Consider the following 21,634-nt stretch of genomic DNA (forward strand, 5'->3'; position numbering starts at 1 on the left):
CAGTCCATCCTAAAGGAGATCAGTCCTGGGTGTTCATTGGTAGGACTGATATTGAAGCTCAAGCTCCAATACTTTGGATACCTGATGTGAAGAGCTGACTCATTTGAAAAGATCCTGATGCTGGGAAAGATTGAGGGCAGGAGGAGAAGGGGACGACAGAGGATGAGATGGTTGGATGGCATCACTGACTCAATGGACATGGGTTTGGGTGAACTCTGGGAGTTGGTGATGGACAGGGAGGCCTGGCGTGCTGCAGTTCATGGGGTCGCAAAGAGTAAGACACGACTGAACAAATGAACTGAACTGAACTGAAGAAGGCAGAAGCCATCTTCTCACCACTGGAGGATGCAAGCAGTTAGACAGGTAAGTAGATATATTCAGTATCATTTAGGTCTCTTAAAACTTTGTGTTCTGCATTGGCAAAAAACTGATAAATACTTGTAAACTGGGTAAAAAAAATTGGTGAAAAAATTTACTAGAACTTCTGCTCTGATCTGTTCCAAAAGCCTTCAGCAGGGGTGAACAGGAAGGAGGCAAGCTGAGAGAGGGGTGGGTGTAAATGAAATAGGGGTGGCTAGTAGACAGGTCCACAGGCATTCAATCTGCTCAATTTCCAGTAAGTATAAAACAAAACAGAACAAAATATCTTTGTCCTGAAAACCACAAACCTTCAATAATCTTGGTTGCTACCTCTTAAAAATATTAAAAATAAAAAATTAAGAATAGTTTTACTTAAAACAACAAAAAACCCAATAAATGTACAGAGAGGTTAAATATTAGTATTAACAAATTAAGCATGACATAATAAAACATAAATAATGTCTAGGCTGGCCAGGTGCATACTATGTATTTGGAGTATATGAAAGTGTTGAGACTGATGATGTCACAGTTATAAACTACACATTGATTACTTATCGGAAATTTTAAAATTCCTTTTCTTTCTTCAGTTGCTATGAACAACTCTCCTTTCTTACAGTCATATCCTGGCTTCTACAATGTTCAGAGTTATTTTATTTTTAATATTTAAAAAAAGTTATTTCTACTTATATGATCTCTACAGAAAACTCGGGCTAATACAGAAAAGAGAGAGATTGGGAAAAAACTGATAGGTCTACCACCTCACTTTTTTGTTTTCATTCCACACGTCTGCAGGTTTGATTTTTAACATGTGTGATTTTTGTAATTTTATTTTCTATGTACTTTCCAAATGAAATTTTAATAGACATCTCTAAGAATATAAATTCAGTTAAAGCATTTAACATTTCTTATGTTTTCCTTGAAAAACAAGGCTATACTATCTATCTGAGAAAGAAAAAAAGAAAGTCCTGCTTGTATTTAGAACTGTTTACTTAGGCTTCTTTCCTATAAGATCAATTATTGGTTCAAAGAAAATGAGTATTAAAAACAATTAGTTAGAAAAACAAAAACAGCAATCGGTAACATTTTCTGATTATAAAAGTGATACATACTGAGGCAGGTCTGGAAATATACAGAAAAGGGTAATGGAGAAGTAAATTATCTCAATTATGTATTCAGGGAAAAAATGTTTTCTTTCTACTCTCTTGTGTCACTGGACAAATGAACGCATACACTATCCTGAACTTGGATAAGTTATCTCACCTTTTAAAGACTCAAATTCCTCATCTGTAAAATGAGGAGAACAGCAGTAAATGAAATTCAAGTGATAAGCTTAATAATGTATGTGGGACATAATAAGCCCTCCAACAGTAACTATTATTATTCCCTTGAAAATTGCTTATTCATGTCATCCATTTTTCTATCAGTTGTTGTCCTTTTTCTTGCCTTTTAAAGGCTGCTGTTAATAAGACACTACAACACCTCTGTCTACCACACATGCAATTTCCCCCAGTTTGTCATTTGCCCTTCTATTTTCTTCAAGGTGCTTTAAAATTATGTAAACTTAAAAAAAATAACTATAAAATGTTTTCTTTTCTCACATCTGCCAGTACTTGTATGTCAAGAAGCCCATTTCTCCAAGGTGGGTGCTTCTATTTTAGACTGGCTGGTCAGAGAAGTCGACGAAGGTGTGACATTATACAATAGGAAAGAAAAGAAGCAAGCCATGCACATTATCTAGGGCAAAACCACTGCAGATAAAAGGAACAATAAAATAAAGTGTTACTGTCAAGATAAAGCTTTCTGATTTCTGTCCTACCGTGTTAAGAACTTCCTGAACACAGCTGAAGAGTGGTCACAGAAGTTTTCTTTGCCTGTGCCATTTTTGGAAACAGGTTTGCTATCAGTTTCATAAGATGGCCTGAGTGATCTCCATATTTATCTATATTCTGAAACAAATTATATTTGAAATTCACTCATGAAAAACCTACAGGATGGAGTTAGCTTTCTGAACATATCCTCAGGCAATGGCCTATATAAGTTTTCTGCCTTATTTAAATCAATTTTGTTCATTTGATTTGCAATTTTCCAGAATGTAGTCCATTTTATTTGGACATACTAAATGTATTTATAATATTATAGAAACCTAAGAAATCTCTGTCTGAATGTATTCTCGGAGTCATTACTTTTTGTATTTATTTTGCCCAAAGACCACCTTCAGGAATTATATATTATTTGATACAAAGGTATTCTTTTTTCCCAATTCATTTGGCTGTACTTGTTTCTTGAGATGTATTTTTTTCCTCCTGTCATTTGAGTTGAATGGTTAAATTTTTTTTTCTCATTTAATAATAAAAGCATTAAGCCTGTGGATTTACATTTGATCTTGGCTGTTTATTCATGCCTCCTACATATAATGTGTAATGTTCTTTTTCTCTTTAATAGTTAAAACTTTTTTGAAAAAATAGTTGTTTCTAAATATCTACCTATTTGAGCTTACTTTGGGAAGAAGTAAGTTATTTTTAGTTCTGTTACATTATATTAAAAATATAAGTAAAATTTGCTTTTTATAATTTGTACTCTCATTGTAGCTGAGTAGCAATTTTATCAACTGAATTTATGACCATTTTTTATGACGTATCCTATAAATACCTAAGGTACTGGTATTACAACTTATTAGGTAGAAAATGTCTTGTTTTTTGACTAAGGACCTGTCATGGATTAATGGTTTCTCATAATAAGGTTTCTGTCTTTGTACAATCAGCAGTTTTAAGAATTCTGATTTTGTAATTTACTGTATCAAGTTCGTTAACTTTTGAACCTCTAGTATCAAATATATGTTATCAAAATGAATTCATCTTTGTACTTTTAGTGCCATTGCCTTGACACTAATACTGCTACTTGTGATTTCCTCTAGTCAAGTTTTACATTCAGTTCAGTCGCTCAGTCGTGTCCGACTCTTTGCAACCCCAAGAATCACAGCACGCCAGGCCTCCCTGTCCATCACCAACTCCCGGAGTTCACTCAGACTCACATCCATCAAGTGGGTGATGCCATCCAGCCATCTCATCCTCTGTCGTCCCCTTCTCCTCCTGCCCCCAATCCCTCCCAGCATCAGAGTCTTTTCCAATGAGTCAGCTCTTCGCATGAGGTGGCCAAAGTATTGGAGTTTCAGCTTTAGCATCAGTCCTTCCAAAGAATGTGTCATGGCTGATCTCCTTTAGAATGGACTGGTTGGATCTCCTTGCAGTCCAAGGGACTCTCAGGAGTCTTCTCCAACACCACAGTTCAAAAGTATCAATTCTTTGGCGCTCAGCTTTCTTCACAGTCCAACTCTCACATCCATACATAACCACTGGAAAAACCATAGCCTTGACTAGATGGACCTTTGTTGGCAAAGTAATGTCTCTGCTTTTCAATATGCATCTAGATTGGTCATAACTTTTCTGCCAAGGAGCAAGCATCTTTTAATTTCATGGTTGCAGTCACCATCTGCAGTGATTCTGGAGCCCCAAAAAATGAAGTCTGACACTGTTTCCCCATCTATTTCCCAGGAAGTGATGGGACCGGATGCCATGATCTTCGTTTTCTGAATGTTGAGCTTTAAGCCAACTTTTTCACTCTCCTCTCTCACTTTCATCAAGAGGCTTTTTAGTTCCTCTTCACTTTCTGCCATAAGGGTGGTGTCATCTGCATATCTGAGGTTATTGATATTTTTCCCGGCAATCTTGATTCCAGCTTGTGCTTCTTCCAGTAAATCCCCCATATAAAGGCTGTGGCAGAAGCACTCTACATGCTCCTGTCTTCTGCGTCCTGACCACCCCAGTGTCTTCCATGTGGCCTTGAGTGGCAGGCGGTGCCTCCTGTCCTAGGACTGTGACTACACCAGCTTTGTCTGTCTGAGCCTCTCCCATGTATCCTCTTGCAGCTGCACCTGACTCTCTCATAAAGAATACAAAACAGCCTTTTTCCTACCATCTTTCTCAGTTACTATTTTAAACGTAGTTGGTGGCTGAAGTAGAAACCCCAAGCTAGATACTACCCAAATTCCTCAGCAGTATAATAATAAAGAAATAAACTGTGGTGTATTTACACAATGGGATACTATCCTGCAATTAAAATGAACTACAACTATACACACACACAACACAGGGCTGAACAAAGCCAGACACAAAATCCATGACTTGTATAATTCCATGTAGATAAAGTACAAAAATGGAAAAAATGAATCTATGCTCTTTTAAGTCAAAAAAGTTGTTATCCTTTTGAGAGGGATAGGGCTATGACTGGAAGAGGCCTGGAGGCCTTCTGTGGGGCTGATAACGTTCCGTTTCTTAATACAGAAGCAATGTTCATTTTGTGAAAAATGTGTATGCTTTGAAATGTGCACCTTTCTCTATGTATACTATACTCTAAAAACCCACAAAATGTGTATATTCATACAACAGAATATTATTCAGTCTTAAAAAGAAATTCTGACACACACTGTGACACACACAGAGTTACACTCCTACAACACTGACCTGCCTGGAGGACATGACACCGAGTGACGTTAGCCAGTCGCAAAGGGACACTCTGATTTGACACATACTGAGGTGCCTGGAGGAGTCAAATTCAGAGACAGAAACCTGTGTGGCGGGCAGGTGACAAGAGGGGAGGCAGGGAGTTGCTGCTTAATGGGTATGCAGCTTCAGTTTTACAAAGTGAAAAGGTTTCTGAAGACTGGTTACACAAGAGTGTGAATGTACTTACCACTAGTGAGCTACCCATTTAAAAATAATTAAGATGATAAACTTTGATACAGTTTAACTACAATTTACTATCTTGAGTTAGCAACAAACTACTTTTCGCTGGGAAAGTAGATATCAAGCATATTAGAACTATATAAAGTTAAAAGCAAACAACTCTTAGGTGATGGCCCATTTGGGACCCTCCTGTAAAGTATAAGCACTTCAGAGCACGGAGGTACAGACAATTGTATCAGCTGACCAGAAACAAGGCGACACAGCCTGCAGAAGGGAGGTCACATGTCACGCACACCAGAAAGATAAATCTAGATCGTTAACAACTTTGATATAAAAAGAAGTATTAAGGTTTGATGAGATACTGGTTTATTCAACAAGGAAATCTTTCCTTTATTTCAAGATAAGAATGAGAACAGGAGGGAAAACCTACTTCCTATATATGTATTTCAAAACTATTTGGTGTTAGAAAGCTGGAAGTACTGGATAAAAACATCTTATTTTTATCTGTTAATGGTTAAGTTTCAATGCTAGAGTCTCAATAAATAAGGTCCAAATAAAGGGTTAAAATCAAATGAGAAATTATTAAGTACTTATTTAACCTACCTATTTGCTCCCCTAAGATCAGGCACTGTTTTGGTACTGGAGCTCCAAACACCATTCCCCGGAGTTTATCCATTGGAGGAGCTTTATTCTGAAGGCCCCCAAACTTCCCATTACTTCGAATGCGATCTCCATCTCTGGTCAGCAGTGTAGGACAGTGTGTAATTTTAACAACCTATTGTAAGTAACAGGATATAATTAGTCAGTCTATAAAATTTAACTCAACTGCTCTAAGAAAGGAGAAATTATTTAAGGATTCTGAGATAAGAAATGACAATGATTATGGTACTATTTTTGCAAAATTAATTAGCTAGTGATGTGTAAGATGACTGGGGGGAAAACGAGAGGCAGAGAGATGAATTAGACTGCCTCATAAGTGTTACCTAAACTAGAACAGAGGAAAGACAAATAGAAAAAGTGAAACTGAGACTGATGGCTTGATTGATAAGAGGAAGGAAGAGAGACAAGCCAGAGATTTGTGTGCTTCTAGAAACCCAAAGCAGTATCCAGGCTGTATCACTTAGTTTCCTTCTGTTAGACCTAAGTTTTCCAGATGACCAAAGGATAGCAAAAAGAGTACTGTATTAGACTGAAGAAAATACAAACCGAAGAGCAAAGGGATGACTCTTCAGAGGATTTCAGCTGTACGAAGAGAAAGAGCCAGAGATCTGAGAGCTGGGGAAACTAGAATTATGTAGTAAAACCTAAGACATGGAAAGGGAAGTATTAAGTGTTAGTCGAGAATTAAATTTTTCAGAGAAGCTAGGGAATAAAAGAGAAACACTTAGATTTAGTATTTCATGATCTTCAGGAATATGCTTTCAAAAAAAAAGTCTAGGAGATATATACAAAAAATGTTCAAATTCACTGGTAATCAGAAGTGAAACTGAAATAACTTGGAGCTCAAATGAGAATTTTCACTACTTAAAATACACACGCAAAACACACACCCAGGCAGAATGTTGGAGAAAGGGTCTTCTTGTATTAACATTAATCTGCTTTGGGACAGCCCATCTCAGAGAAAACATGACAAGTGCTAAAAAGATTAACAATCTGCATGACCCAAAAATTCCACTTCTAAGAATATGCCAGAAAAAATCATCACAGATGTGAACAACGTAGACTGAAACATCCTTTTAATAATGAAAAGTATGAATCTTGCACATTCAATAAGTTACATAAAGTATGGCACATCCACGCAATGAAATAGGATGCATACATCAAAAAATGACTGAAAAGAAGACAATTTAGCAACATGTAGAAACACCTAATTCAATCTAACACAGTAGATCAAGCCGTTTCTGAATTATAAAAGGTTAAATACAATTCAATTTTCAAAATGAAAAGGCAATAGGACATGTAACAGAAAATTATGACTAATATTTATTCTTTTGGCATAATTCCAAGGTAACTGACAGATGCTTTCCCAAATTAGATACTTCCTATAAAATTTAAATAAAATGGAATGTCTACTTGAAGAAAATCTGTGGTGAATTCTTTGGTGAAATGAATCTTTTAGTAAAATAAAGTATCACATCTTACTTTCTCAGTTTTGGTTTGGATTTGTACACTTTCTACAAGTGAACATTAAAAATACAGACTAAAAAAAATAGACCGAATTCACATATTATTACCATATTATTACTATCCAATAATCATATATGTAGTAAATCAAATAACTGTTATTTTAAATCAGATTCAGGTAATGATTTTACAGATTTAGTACCATCTTAAATAATAAACACACTCAAATTTCTTGTCTCCTCTTGTTAATGCACTGACAGTATGAGTTATAGGCCTGTGGTTAAAGGGACAGTCTTCCAATTCTCAAATGGCACAGAAGAAAGGGGAAATGACAAGCTGCTATTTAACGGGTACAATTTCAGTTTTACAAAAAGAAGAGTTCTGGAAATTGGCTGAACAACAATGTGAACGTAATTAACACTAGTGAAATTGTACACTTAAAAATGATTTAGACGCTAAATTTTGTTATATGTATTTTACTGTAATTTACCATTAAAAAAAACCAACTTAAGCTCTCACTAGGCCTCTGCTGCAAGGCCGCCACCACTGACCTGGAAAAGATCAAGACAGCATTTACAAATTCAGTGAGTAAAGAGAGTTACAGTTCTGGGCAGTACTTGTAACTGCTGTAAGGATTAGCAAGGAATGGAATCAACAAGGGTTCAATCGGTATAAATGGCATGAAGAATTTATGAAGAGAAAACAATAAAAAGACTACTGAAACCTAATGATTTGACCAAGAGATGTCATAAAAGCCATTTTTTAGAAGAGTTTGAAAACAATATTTGGTAAGTGGAGTGATTTCATTCAAAACTTTGGAAGCAAAGACATCACTATGAGGAACTATGCTGGAACTACAAGGAACAAATGCTGTCCCTGCTTTTGTCACATATAGTCTATTACTTTTTTGAAGCTATGCATTGATGTTTTTCATCAGTTCTTCAAAGTTTTCAGCCATTAATTCTTCAGGTATTACCTATGATCCTTTTATCCTCCTCTTTTTGGCACTCTGATTAAACATTTTAAAAAAGATTTTTTAACTCTATCCTTAGTGATTCTCTATTACATTCCTTCTCTCTGGGCTGCAGTCTGGATAATTTTTCTGACCTATCTTTCAATTGACTAAATTTTCTATTAAGCTGTTAAGTCTGCCCAGTATTTAACTTTTATTATACTTTTTATTTTTAGATGCTCTTTTTGATTTTTTTCAAATCTTCCTGCTCTTATATTCAACACTTTTTTGTAAAATATATTATGAAATGTATTTAAACTGTTTAATATTTTTATTAATAAATATTAATAAAAATAAATATTAATAAACGTGTTTATAACATTTATATATTTTAAATGTTTTAAAATATTTGCTCTTGTGTTCAATATAAAAATTACTTCAGTTTTAAGATAAAGGTGAATTCTTTCAGAGAGAATTTTGTTTGCTCTGATGACATATCTAAGGACTCTGCAAGTCCAGCATTAGATGAAATCAAATATTTACCTTTAAGTATTACCTTGAAGACCATTCAAGTATTATGAATGCAGGTTGCAAATATACATGACAACCAATTTGTTAATGCATTCTCTAGGAAAATAGTTGTTTATTTTCCACTTAGTGCTAAAGTTCAAGAAAGGCAGTTTTGTTTCAGTCCAGAAATGCCTGGAGTTGAGATGGAGGAGGAAGTTCATTTCTTTTGTTCAGTCTTATGCCAGTCTTATGCCTCTCGGGGATTCTAATTTACCGGGAAAGAGGTTCTTCGAGCAGATTTCACATTCTGGTATGTCTTACCCTCTGAGCCTTCCAAGGGAGAGACAACAGATGCTCAAGTTCCATTAGTTTGACAAATATTCTCAAAGAAAAATTAGGCTTCAGTGTTATGTTCATCTCTCTGGGTTTTCACCTTCACTTAGAATTCTTACTTTTTTGCCAGTTCTTACAGTAAGATATCTTAATGATATATAGCTAGAATCAGCCTTTTGAAATGGCCTATTAGTTCACCTCTGCTAGCACTTTCTTTGGCTATCTGAGTTGTCTAGTCCATTTTTGTATAACCCTCAAAGCCTAGCACTGTGCTAGTGATATGCTAGAACCAGCATTTACTGGGTCATGAGAACCAGGTCCTTCTGAACGCCTCAGTCAGTGACCACACAGAGGCCGCTGGAAGTCAGCCAGGATATGAGTATTCACACTGCGGGGGCTGCAAAAGCTACAAATTAGGGTCCCACCACTCGACTCAACAGAGCTGGTTATTCAGTAATTAACAGCACCTCACTGTGTCTCATACATTGTAGGTGTCCAAATAACAGACTGAACTATTGACAGAATCTTCCAATTATTACTCAACTTGCTAATTCATCCTCACTAGTAAGCTACTCACCTTCTCCTAATAGATTATATATTGTCATAACTTCTAATGGGTATGATTTCTGGCTTATAATTCAGGACATATAAACATGGTAATCACCATCGGAATACAGCAACTTCCTCATCCACAGCCATTTTCTGATATAGTGTATTAGAGCCATTTTTAAGTTCAAAAGGAACCATTCATGAAGACGCCAAATAGTTTTTCCCAATTGGCTGTTTAATTTTCAGTAATCTCATAATTTAGCTCTCCTAAACTGAAGACACACTTACTATTTCTTCTAACTGGGCACATAGAAAATCTGTTCTGAGTAGTTCTAGTTTTGCCATGAATTAGTACTATGACTTGATACAGAACCACTATTTGTTTTGTACTTAAGGTTTCTCATCTAGAGTATTAGACTATATGATTTTAAGATATCCATGATTTTATAATACACTATTTAAGAGTACTAGATCATATTTTAAACTGACTTCTGTTTTCTCTTCAGTAACTACTCTCACTCATTTTCAGCTATAATATTTTGCAAGCCTATAATGTTTACATACATGTTTATCACCTATTTCCAAGTCCCTAACACCATATTTATTAAATTTAATACTTCTTTTATATCAACAAATTCAAGACCTTTGGATTTCAGATTCAAATAGATCATTCCTTTACTGAAATTTTATTCATTTCTTCTTTTCTTATTTTATTCAGTCTTGACAACAGCCCTCTGAAAGGCCCTTCTTCACAACAGATTGCCTTTCTTTCCTCATGAAGAAAAACTTAAAAGTAATATAGAAAGATTAATCTTTCTTAATAAATACAACAGTATACAATATATTCTCCCATCTTGTTTAAACTACATAAACTTATTTTCTAAAGGGCTTAATTTTGTACATTATCATTTTGCAGCTTTTCAACGAAACAATGTATTTTGCAAGTCTTCTTCATTAGGACACATCAATCTGCTTTAAATATTTTTAATAGATACATACTATTCTACTGTATAAATTACCATAATGGAGTGGTGCAATCCTAACTGATGGCCTTTACACTGCTTTCAAAATTTCCTGATAAAAATTCTTAAACATTCCAGTGAATATTTTTGTGAGAGCATGTCTGTAAGATAAATTATCTTAATATATGATGATATAAAGAAGGCAGCATCTACTTTGCCTGTCCCATGGAAAGGAAAGACTCTATTCCAAACTCCCTATTCCCCCATTTGGATCTAGGCTGGCCAGATTCTGACCAACCAAATGTACTTCCCGACACTGGGACTTAAGAGACCTGTAACTTCTGTCTTTACCACTGTAACTTTCCTTCTTAGGACCCAGATGCCACTGATAAAATCCCCAGCAGCCACAAGGAGTGGCTTGTGTGGAGAGATCTAAGTCTGCCAGCCTACAACCCCTGCTGTGTGACCAGCCAGTAGTCAGTTATGAATGAGCCAGTATGAATGGGAGATAAACTAAGTAGGAATTAATTCATTTTCAGAAATAATTTCAAATATTTCTAATCAAGAATTTGCTGAGTTGGACAGTTTTTCCTTCCCAGACTGTTTGGCCAAAAAAATGTTGTTGAAAAAGAAACGGAGAGCCTCCAGGCTAAGATCAAACCCAGTGCACAGTCAGTATAATGTAGCCTTGGAATCAAAGTCAAGTGAAGGATGTCTGGGGGCAGGAGGAGAAGGGGACAACAGAGGATGAGATGGCTGGATGGCATCACCAACTCGATGGACGTGAGTTTGAGTGAACTCTGGGAGCTGGTGATGGACAGGGAGGCCTGGCGTGCTGCAATTCATGTGGTCGCAAAGAGTTGGACACGATTGAGCGACTGAGCTGAACTGAACTGAAGGATGCCCCTATGTTAAGACCTCAGAAAGATTTAAGGCACTGCTTTCCAGATGCTTTTAGCGAGAAAAAGGTTTCTAAAAACCTTAATGGCGTTACCTCACACACCCATGAGGGGGGCTGAGAACAATGGTGTAGGTGGCAGCCCCAGAGGTGGCTCTGGCCAGCTACAGCTAAATCACAGTGGCAAGCAGCATCAGCTGCCAGCTGTGTGAGGGAGGCGCTTGGAGCTTTCACCATCCCAGTGCAAGTAGCCAACACTACTTAGAGAAACCCAGCAAGGAATGAGAACTAACATGCTGTTACTGCTTAAAGCCACTAACTTTTGAAGTGTTTGTTATGTAGCAATCGATAAACATTTATATTGCTAAATGCTCTGCAAAGGTATTATCAGATGCATTGTATCCCTCAGAATCCCTGTGTTAATGTCCTAACCCCCCCAGTTCTTCAAAAATGTGACGTGAATTGAAGACTGGGTCTTAACAATCAAATTAAAATGAGGTCATAACAGTGGGCTCTAATCCAATGAGTAGTGTCCTTAAATAAAGGAGAAATTTGGGTACATAAGCATTAGATGCAAACAGATGCAGGGAGAATGACCATCTGCCAACCAAGGAGAAAGGCATGGAACAGACTCCTTCCCTTATAACCCCTGGAAAGAACTGGCCCTTCTCACACCTTGCATTTGGATTTCAAGCCAGCAGAACTGTGAGACAACACATTTCTACTGTTTAAGCCACCTAGTCTGTGGTACTTTGTTACAGCCCTAACAACCAATAAACAAGGGCTGCCTCAAATTGTGTTTCCAACGACATTATCTGAGATAACTCTTTTTCAATACCACCATTAATAGACATTGATGTTGAAACTCAGACAATTTCACAGCCCGCAAACATTTCATTTTAATTTGCATCTTGGCAAATTCATTCATATATTTTGCTCAGATTCATGCTGCTTATCAATTTATAGGATTTAAATTGGTGTTGCTGTCATTTGCACATGTATCTCAAGATAAAATTCTTTATAGATCTCTAACATTAAATTTTAAAACACAGTAAAATTGGAGCTACAAATTAAAAAAGAATTCAAGTACATACCTCTTTTCTGTAATGATTGGCAGCATCCAAATTATCCAAAATAATAGTGTCTCCTAACAGCATACCAAATACTAAAAAATTCAACAAACAAAATGTTAAAATTATGATATCTTTTTTGGTCATATTAAAATATTAACACAGACTTCTGCTGGTGAGCATGCTGTTGTGTACCCAGAAGTTGAAATACAATGACTGCACATGAAACATTTGAAAAAAAAAAAAAAATAACATATTAAAAAAAAATTTAACATATAGTATTATGAAGTTTTCTTAGAAATAATGCTAACATAGGAATTTTATTCAATACTTTCTTCTAATAGGACAAATAAGAGAAGTAAATATTAATACAACTATCATTTATAAACTAAATAAGAACATAATTTTCCATAATCAGTAATTTAAGTATCTGAATCACATGCATAACATATGTATAAAAAATGTCACAACTTTCTTACCTGTTTCACAGTGTTCTACGTTATCTGGAAAAGTCAACAAGTCTCGGGCAAAGACAGGGTCTCCAATGGGTTTAAAATACAATTTTCCATTTCGGTAATGAGGTAGAGGTCTGAATTTAAAAAAGGTTTTAAACAAAATATGTAACTTATCATCAAAAAATACATATATGATGAAAAACATATGAATACACTGATTATCTCTGTGATCACAACTCCCTATGCACAGGTAATACTCCTAAATGCTTAACTGTTACGCCTTTGGAAATGAAAACAATATTTACCATTAAAAAAAATACCTGCTTAGTTTTATCTGTCCTCAATTAGTTTGTAAAACTGATATAAACTAAGCTTTGTTTAGTTCTGACAAGGAAAGAAGAGATGCAGCCTCTCAAGCTGGCCCTAACCTAGAATGCCAATGATATGACTGTCTCATGCGGACAGTGGCCCTACAATGGCTGAGGGCACAGGCAAGGCCAAGGCTGAGAACATGGAAAAGCAGCCGCCCAGTACTCTGGCCACCTGTCCTCTGACACAGTGTTCAGAATGAGCAATTGAAATCCAGGGATAACAATGAGATTCAAGAGATGGGGGCTGACTGGGGTGTCAGGGCTTTCTCTGCCCACATAGGGTAGCTTTCCCCAAATTGTGCAGGTAGAAGTAGAGGGGGGAGTGGCTTTAAGAGCTAGTCAACTCAATCCCAGTAGGAGGCACAAGACCAGGAAGTAAGAATAACTAGTTTTTAGAGCAAGCATTAGCCTTAAATACCAAATTCATACTTTCCCTAAATAAAGCATTCTTCATTTGATCCTCAGGGATAATGAAAAAAAAAAAAAGAAGACCTCCTGAAGGGAAAATTACTTTCAGAAAAATTATTACTCTTTTCAACACAGTTACAATGATTTGATAGGACATCCCATGTTATTTAATGTTATTTAAAATGGGTACTGACTGGGAGCAGAGTGGGAGATTTTAGAAGCAGACAGATTTGAGTTCAAATTCCAGCTGTTTGCTTGATTTATGTTTAGATTACAAAGTGAAATAAAATGTTAGTTAAATGACACAGTAAGTTCTTAATTTATAGTTTCCATTCTCCTTCAAGTCCCATTCCTACTCAACTGTAGGCCTTGCAAAACTTTGTTTAGGAATCTGAGAAAATTTTTGGTCAATATTCTGTTATATATTCTAATTTTTTTTTTGCTTTGCTATCACCATTTTGCTTGAGTCTTTTAAGGCAGATTTTTAAAAATAGTCAAAACTAGAGTACACATAAAATACTTAAATGGCTAATTGGTTTGCATGGTTATTCTGAAAAACTTATTTTGACAAGTATATGGGAAAACAATTCGAGAAAACAGATTTATATTAAAACACAGATGTAACATCCCAACTAGATGCTCTCTTACATTTCAATTTTGCTAATGGCAGTTCCAATAGAGACCTTCTCTACCTAAATGATGGCTGTTTATTTTTATAGGACTTACAATAGGACAAAAGACATTGATCTATACTCTTACTCCAAATAAAGGAGTTAAATAGTCTGTTAATGATAATGACATCTCACCATCCTTCCTGTTTGTTGTATGTTTGTATGTGTATCTGTCATATAAACAAATAACATTTAACTGGCAAATTAAACCTGGCCAGCATATGTGATGAAATATACTGTAACACTGATCTTAATGAAGATCATATTCGTGAGGAAGACAAAAAATAATGTAGATAATGTAAGTCACTTCTCTGTTTTAAGTACCTTTCAGAGAAATTTTAAAATTCTATGATTTGATAAAAAATAGAACAGGTATTTTTTTTTTTTAATCACTACTTGCATTTTTTTCTAACCTTTTCCAATCTGGAAGAGTCTTTTTATAAATAGAATCGAGGGGCAACACCTGCTGACGACCTTGGGTTTCATCATAAATTCGACGTGCAGCATCAGTGGTCAGGGTGACCACACAGTCCATGTCACTTGCCAGATGCCAAGAGATAACCATTGCAGCTCTATCATCTTCAATCTGTGCCAGGTGTGCAATCTAGAAGCCATTTAAAAAAATCAAGTAAAAAACTTTTAAAATATATTAAATATTTTAAAAGTCAACATCTAAACAGCAAAAACACTTTTTTTTGGGAAACATTCATATAAATTAACAAAAAATTCTCAAACTGTAGAAGCTTACTGGCTTAAATATTTTAAATAGTCTCTTATGCTATTTAATTTCAAAAAACTATTTTACAGATTAAACTACAGTAAAATTTGCCAATAACCAAATAAAAATATTTGGCATATTATCAGTTAGGTGACGTACCTTTTTTTCACATCCATTTCTCTACTAGTGGGTATGTCAATTGTTAAAGCATAAAACACACTTAAACCTAAATATAGCTATACCCTTCTAAGTAGATCATTTATGCCAATGATTTTTTAGAAAATAAATCTAAATATCACAAATAAGAATAATTTCTTCCATTTTTATAAATTCTGTAGGGCTCAGAATTAATAGTCACTCCCCTATTTACAAAAACAGATGACCACCAAACAACTGTATGGAGGTTATGTGTGAAGGCTAAGGAGGTTATGTATGGAGGGTACGGAGGTTAGGGCCCCCGACCCTCTGATCAACTGGAAATCTGTATGTAACTTCACAGTGGGTCATCCATACCTAACTTTATATCCAAGGATTTAACCATTAAGCAGTACTGTAGTCAGTATTTAGTTAAAAAAGAAAAAAAAGTCTGTGTCTAAGTGGACCCTCACAGTTCAAACCTTTGCTACTGAAGGGTCAAGTGTACAACCATCCATCTGTATCCACAGGGAACTGGTTCCAGGAATCCCCTTAGATACTAAAATCTATGGATTCTTAAATCATTTATATAAAATGTCACAGTATTTGCATATAACATTAAGTATATTTTAAACCATTTCTAGATTACTTATAATACCTGATACAATGCGAATGCTATATAAATAGTTGCCAGCATGTGCATGTGACAAACTCAAGTTTTGCTTTCTGGAACTTTCTAGAATTTCCTCCCTCAAATATTTCTCCTCTGCAGTTGACTGAATTCGAGGAATTAGAACCTGTGGATGCAGAGGACCCACTGGATTTTAGTCACAAGCTTGTTCAAAGTTTTCTTGCTCAAAGTCCAACACTGCTCAAAGCCTTACTCAAAGGCTGAATTTTTGTGGCTGATTTCAAAAGTCATTTATTACACTGGTATGGTCACATTTACCCTTTATTCTTACCTGATCTGGTAGCAAACACCTGCCCTAACAATGAGAATGTTGTGTCACTGTTAAAAACATCACAGTGTCCACCCTGTAGAGCAACTCCCCCCTATTTGCAGTTTCTCCTTCTCCATTTTCAGTTACCCAATCAATGGCAGTCTGAAAACAATAAATGAAAATTTCAGAAGTAAACAGTTGATAGGTTTTAACTGCACACCATCTCAGCAGTGTGTTGAAATTCCACTCCATCCTGCTTGGGATCCCCAACCACTGATACCATCATGGCTCCAAGACCCAGGATCATCCAAAGCCTACAGAAAACAAGACAATAAAATGTACTGCCTCGTAAAAGGTTGAAGCACAAACCTTTCCCAAAACATCTCCACTGCCTTTAGTATAATTTGGAAGAGTACATGATCTTCTGGGTTTTTTCTTTAGTTCTTCCTGTTCTGATAGCTTTCTTTTCAAAAGTGCTTCAATGTGTGGCACCTGTAATTTATAGAATAATTAAATGCAAGGCCAATTACAATGACTCTTGTACAAGGTAGAGAAAATAGCAGAGAAAATCCAACAATTTGGACAACTCAAGTACAAAGTTACTACATTTCTTTTCTTTTGAGGATATGATCATAGAAATGTAAAGCATCAACCTCACTAATTCTTTTTTTCTTAGTTAAGAATTATATGACCTATAATAAGACTTTTGAGTTATACACATAAAGAATATAAGCTGTAAAAAAAAATCTATTCTTTTGTCACTTTCTCTCATTTTCTTTGCCACCGATTATTACTTAGGACACTTCAGTGCAAGTTCTCAACTTGGTGTATTATTAATATAACTTACTACTATTACTAGATCAGCAACACAAACTGCAATTTCTCTGAAAAGAGCACTCCATTATTGTTAGTCTATTTCAATGTCCAGTAAGTGACTGGATTATAATTCCCATATGGCTTAGGACCCCAAAACAATAGTGTCAACATTCCTAAAAAAATATGAATGATTAAAAACAAATTATAGGCTAGAATTAAAAAAAAAAAAACTTTCACACACACTTGGAAATTGTACCTGCTGTGTTGTAGAAATGTCAATATTGTGTTTTTTCAGTTCATTTCGCAACTGGGCCTCTTTTACTTTTGCTTCTTCAACTTGGCCTAAAATTAAAAACAAAAACTATCAATTTGTGAAAGCTCGTATAATAGTTTTTGGAAAATGTTTTCAATCCCTTGTTTTTTTCCTTTTAATGATTGATGCTAAAATGAAAGACGATAACTATTATAGAAATCTTAAATAAATTAAAAATCTAAAATTAACGTTCACATCTAATATACAAAAAGAAAACACAAAATGAATGCAACTGGAGGTATTATAAACTGCAAACTACAAGTAATCTTGGATAAGTTATTTAATTCTAATCTACATGAATATATGTAATATATACATAATTACATAAGGTTATTCTAAGAAAATAAGACTTTTTAAAGAACAATTTTTAGTACTACAAATTATGTATTATTTCATTACTTAGTTCATATTATCCTCTAAATATCCCTGACATGTGAAAAAATTTGACAAATGGAAAGCAATGACAGTGCACACCTCAGCGAACACCCTAACAGTACGGACATTATTAAAAACTGTAGCAAATATGCCATGTATTTATTTAAAAATAAATTAGCTATTTCTCTGCTGCAGATGTTTGTAAATTAAACTATACACAAACTAAAATTTAAATTACACATCACTTTTTCAGTTAAACTGTCATCTAGTATCTTTTGCCAATGCTAAAGCTAAATATAAACCTTATTATTATGTCAAAACCCATACATTTATATAGATTCAGATTCCTAATAAAAATTGCAAAATTTTGTAGGTAAGCAAGCTATACGTTTATTTACAGACAAGAACACTTCACCTTAAGACTGAATGATGAGTCATATGAACCACTGCTGCTACCCTTCTGCTGCGTCCTGCAGTTCACTCCTAAGTCCAAGGGAAGCAGACAATGTTTGTGTCCCATGGACTCAACCTTCTATTTCACCGTTACCCAAAGCGTCATTTTCTAGAACCTCTGAACACAAAATGACTTACACTTCATCTCATCAAGAAGCTGTTTGCTGGTATCAAATAAAGTTCTGTACACTGTAATAGACTTGGATAATTGGTCCTTTTCTTTTGTAAGCGCTGCCATTTGTTGCTGCTTCTTAACATCTAAGAAAAACATTCAGATAATTTATTTCAATTTTTAAAATGTGACTTTTCCAAAATGTCATCACAAGATTAGATAACTAGTAAGCACCATTTAATGGAAAGCAAAACAGTTATTCAAAGTACCACAAACTCAAGTTTATCCTCTAGTTTTCTAGAGACTTACCATTGTAAAACATAAATGGTAGGATATACGATTCTAACGTTCTTGATAAAGCTGGCAGCCGAGGCTCAAACACAATAAAATACTCAGTACTATCCCTTCCAGGACTATTTTCTGCTAGCACTAGACTCTGTATAAAGAAAAGAGCAGTAAGGAAAAACCAGTTTTGAAAAGATATTTGTAAATACACAAATGTTATATATCTCATTGTGCTCTGTTTTCAAGTAACTGGTAAATTTAAAAGGCAAAACTGACTGACCTGTGAGGTTCATTAATCATTCACTCAAACATCAGCAGCACCATCCAAGACATAAAACTCTTTGGTATTGGTTTGAAAGCCAAATTATCTTATCAATAAATAGCTTTTGCAAAAATTATATACAATAGAAAACTATGAGAAAAAGTATCTTCCAGACCAGAAATAACAATGGCTTCTTATATCTTGACCAGAAATGGCTTGATTTCTATCTTTAAGTTGAAGCAGTGTGAAACAACTGATGGTGTGAAAGTTTTAAAAATAATCACAAAGAAATACACAAAGCCCAGTGCTGAGTTTAAGTTACAGCTGTTACCATGGAAGCAGACCCATCAGTCCCAGGTGACCAAACAAGAGGTCCTGAAAAGCTCTAAAGATTTGGGCTTTTTAATGTATTTTTCTTCATTAACGCAAACACACAAAAACTCCTGATATATTTTATAGCATATAGCTAGCAAATAATGCAATACAAATATCTATATCCTAAATAATCTTTTCAGTCTTACATGGAAACAATGGGTACTAGCTGTTTTGTTTTTTAGACCATAGTAATCAAGTTCAGAGAAATAAAATTTTTAAAAATCTAAATCAACAGAACACCACAGAACAATCCACGAAATAATAAAATAAGTCTATCATTAAACCAATGCCCAATCCCATTTGGTTTCTGAAAGCTGTTTTCAATGTACTTATATGAATATAAACACAAAAATAAAACTTCTTACACTTAAAATATAACAAACTTTACTGTAGCAATTTGCTTTCAGCACTAATTTTGATCTGTCAATCAATTCAAGTAAATATTTAGTTACCAATTTTTTACATTTATGCAAAGTATAGATATAATATTCTTTCACTGGGTGATGAACATTTTAGTAAAAAATTTTAGCTAGTACTTATAATACAGCAAAGAACCTTTATATACCTCTTGGTGTGTTCTCTAGACTAGCCAGAGAAACATAATGACTTGTTAAAAGTTTGTTTTAATAGGTAGTATCAAATTTCTCTTGAAAATGACTACATCAAATTATCCTCTCATCATTAGTGCGTAATATCCAGTTCCCCTGATGCTTGGCTAACATTTATCATCAATCATTTTTTTTTTTTAATAAAAAAAATGTATTAAAAACAACCAGTCATTACTGTTTTAACTAGCATTTCCCAGATTACTACTGAAGTCTGCTTCTTGTTCATTAGTTATTTATAGCTTCTCTTCCACTAACTGCCTGTTTATATTCATTATCATTTATTTTTCTACTAGATTGTCTTTTTTCTTATTGATTTGCAGGAAGTTCTTCAGAATATTTTAAAAATATGTTCAATATACTGTACTAATACATTATTATACCAAAATATTATTAATCTTCTATTTATATAATTAAATATAAAATCTTATCCTTGATGTCTTATTTAAGGAGGCCTTTTCTATCTCAAAGTTTTACAGTTTGTAATCTATGTGTTCAGTTTACCAAAATCCATGGAATAACAGAATTGAAGAGAACTGAAGAGTCCAAAACTGGATTCATATACAAATGGCAACTTGAAATGCAAGCAATGGACAAATACACAGCAGAGTAAAATGTAGATCAAGAAGGCAAATGACAAAGAATTTGAATAACACAATTAACAAACATGAATAATTATAAATTTAGATTAAAGCTTTAAAGAAAGCAGTACACATTCTTTTCTAACAAACGGGAACAAATGACTATGTTCTAGACCCAGTGTCTCTTAAATGTCCCTAATGACAAGAATCACCTGCACAGATCAGATCAGATTCCACAGCCCTGCCCCAGACCTACCAAATTAATACATGGTCAGGAGGCAAGTAGGACCTGAGAGATTTCTGCTTCTTCAACGTGATACTAGGAACCTCTAGTGGAAAATCACATGCATGACACGAAGCTGACAGAACATGTAGCTGTGGGAGAATAGTTTATGTCACTGTCCCAACCTCAGAAATGTGTACAGCAGGGTAACCAAATGCCTGTGACTGTGGCCAAGGAAACAGGACAGCGGTAACCTGGATACAGGGAGTGGGCACCTGTGTTCTTCCAATGCAAACTGACTCTGCATGTTCAAAATGTCTTCCCCGCCCTTCTGTTTTTCAACTTGTGGTTTCATTACCCAATCTTTGTTAGAGTGTAAGAAAATTTCACTTTATCCTCAACCATGATAAAAATAAAAGAACAAGGGTAAATGTAAGTAGCAACTGACACTTGCCCTCAATGTCAAGGAATGAAAAGCAGCAGCATGGATGCAGCTGACTGGAAAATCCTACTACCTGAAGAGAATCTTGGCCCAGTACTGCCAAGTCTTTCGAATTCTCCAAATAAACCAGGAATCTATAGAGATGTTCAGCTTGTTCGTTGGTCTGGCGAAGACCATTACGGCATTACAGAAAAAGATCTCTTTCTGAAAATTCAGGAATTTTTAAAGTGTTGAAAACTAATTAAAATGGAAATGCTGTGATGGTCAGTCTTTGCCAGACCAACCAAGAAGTCGAAATGTAGACCAGGTGCAAGATGGCAGATTCCCCAATTGTAAGCCTAATATTGTTAAAACAATGTGAAGAAAGCTCATGCAAGCACTGCTGATAAAACTCTGCAAAGAAAAGTACATTTTCACTTTAGGATTGATCAAATAAATTATAACCATCAACACAACAATGTAGATTTATTCTCGAGATAAAGATATATGTATGAACGTCAGAGTTGGACCATAAAGAAAGCTGAGGCCAAAGAATTGATGCTTTTAAATTGTGGTGTTGGAGAAGACTCTTGAGAGCCTCCTTAGACTGCAAG

General features: G+C 35.0%; 1 protein-coding gene across 3 annotated transcripts in view; it reads right to left on the reverse strand.

Annotated features, from left to right (window-relative positions):
* The window catches only part of SMCHD1 (structural maintenance of chromosomes flexible hinge domain containing 1), a 134,020-nt gene that overhangs the window by 12,001 nt on the left and 100,385 nt on the right, over positions 1–21,634 (reverse strand). For 2 of the 3 annotated variants that reach the window (XM_044934738.1, XM_025273420.2), the window contains 8 exons: positions 18,578–18,704; positions 18,295–18,414; positions 17,272–17,357; positions 16,569–16,691; positions 14,819–15,009; positions 12,980–13,089; positions 12,525–12,595; positions 5,706–5,877 (listed from right to left, as the gene is read on the reverse strand). In XM_044934738.1, the coding sequence (XP_044790673.1) occupies positions 5,706–5,877; positions 12,525–12,595; positions 12,980–13,089; positions 14,819–15,009; positions 16,569–16,691; positions 17,272–17,357; positions 18,295–18,414; positions 18,578–18,704 (1,000 nt within the window). Of the gene's footprint in view, positions 1–5,705; positions 5,878–12,524; positions 12,596–12,979; positions 13,090–14,818; positions 15,010–16,220; positions 16,362–16,568; positions 16,692–17,271; positions 17,358–18,294; positions 18,415–18,577; positions 18,705–21,634 lie in introns of those variants that run through there. The other variant, XM_025273422.3, reaches the window with a different exon arrangement.

Source organism: Bubalus bubalis, chromosome 22 (genome assembly GCF_019923935.1).
Source record: "Bubalus bubalis isolate 160015118507 breed Murrah chromosome 22, NDDB_SH_1, whole genome shotgun sequence".
Lineage (NCBI taxonomy): Eukaryota > Metazoa > Chordata > Mammalia > Artiodactyla > Bovidae > Bubalus > Bubalus bubalis.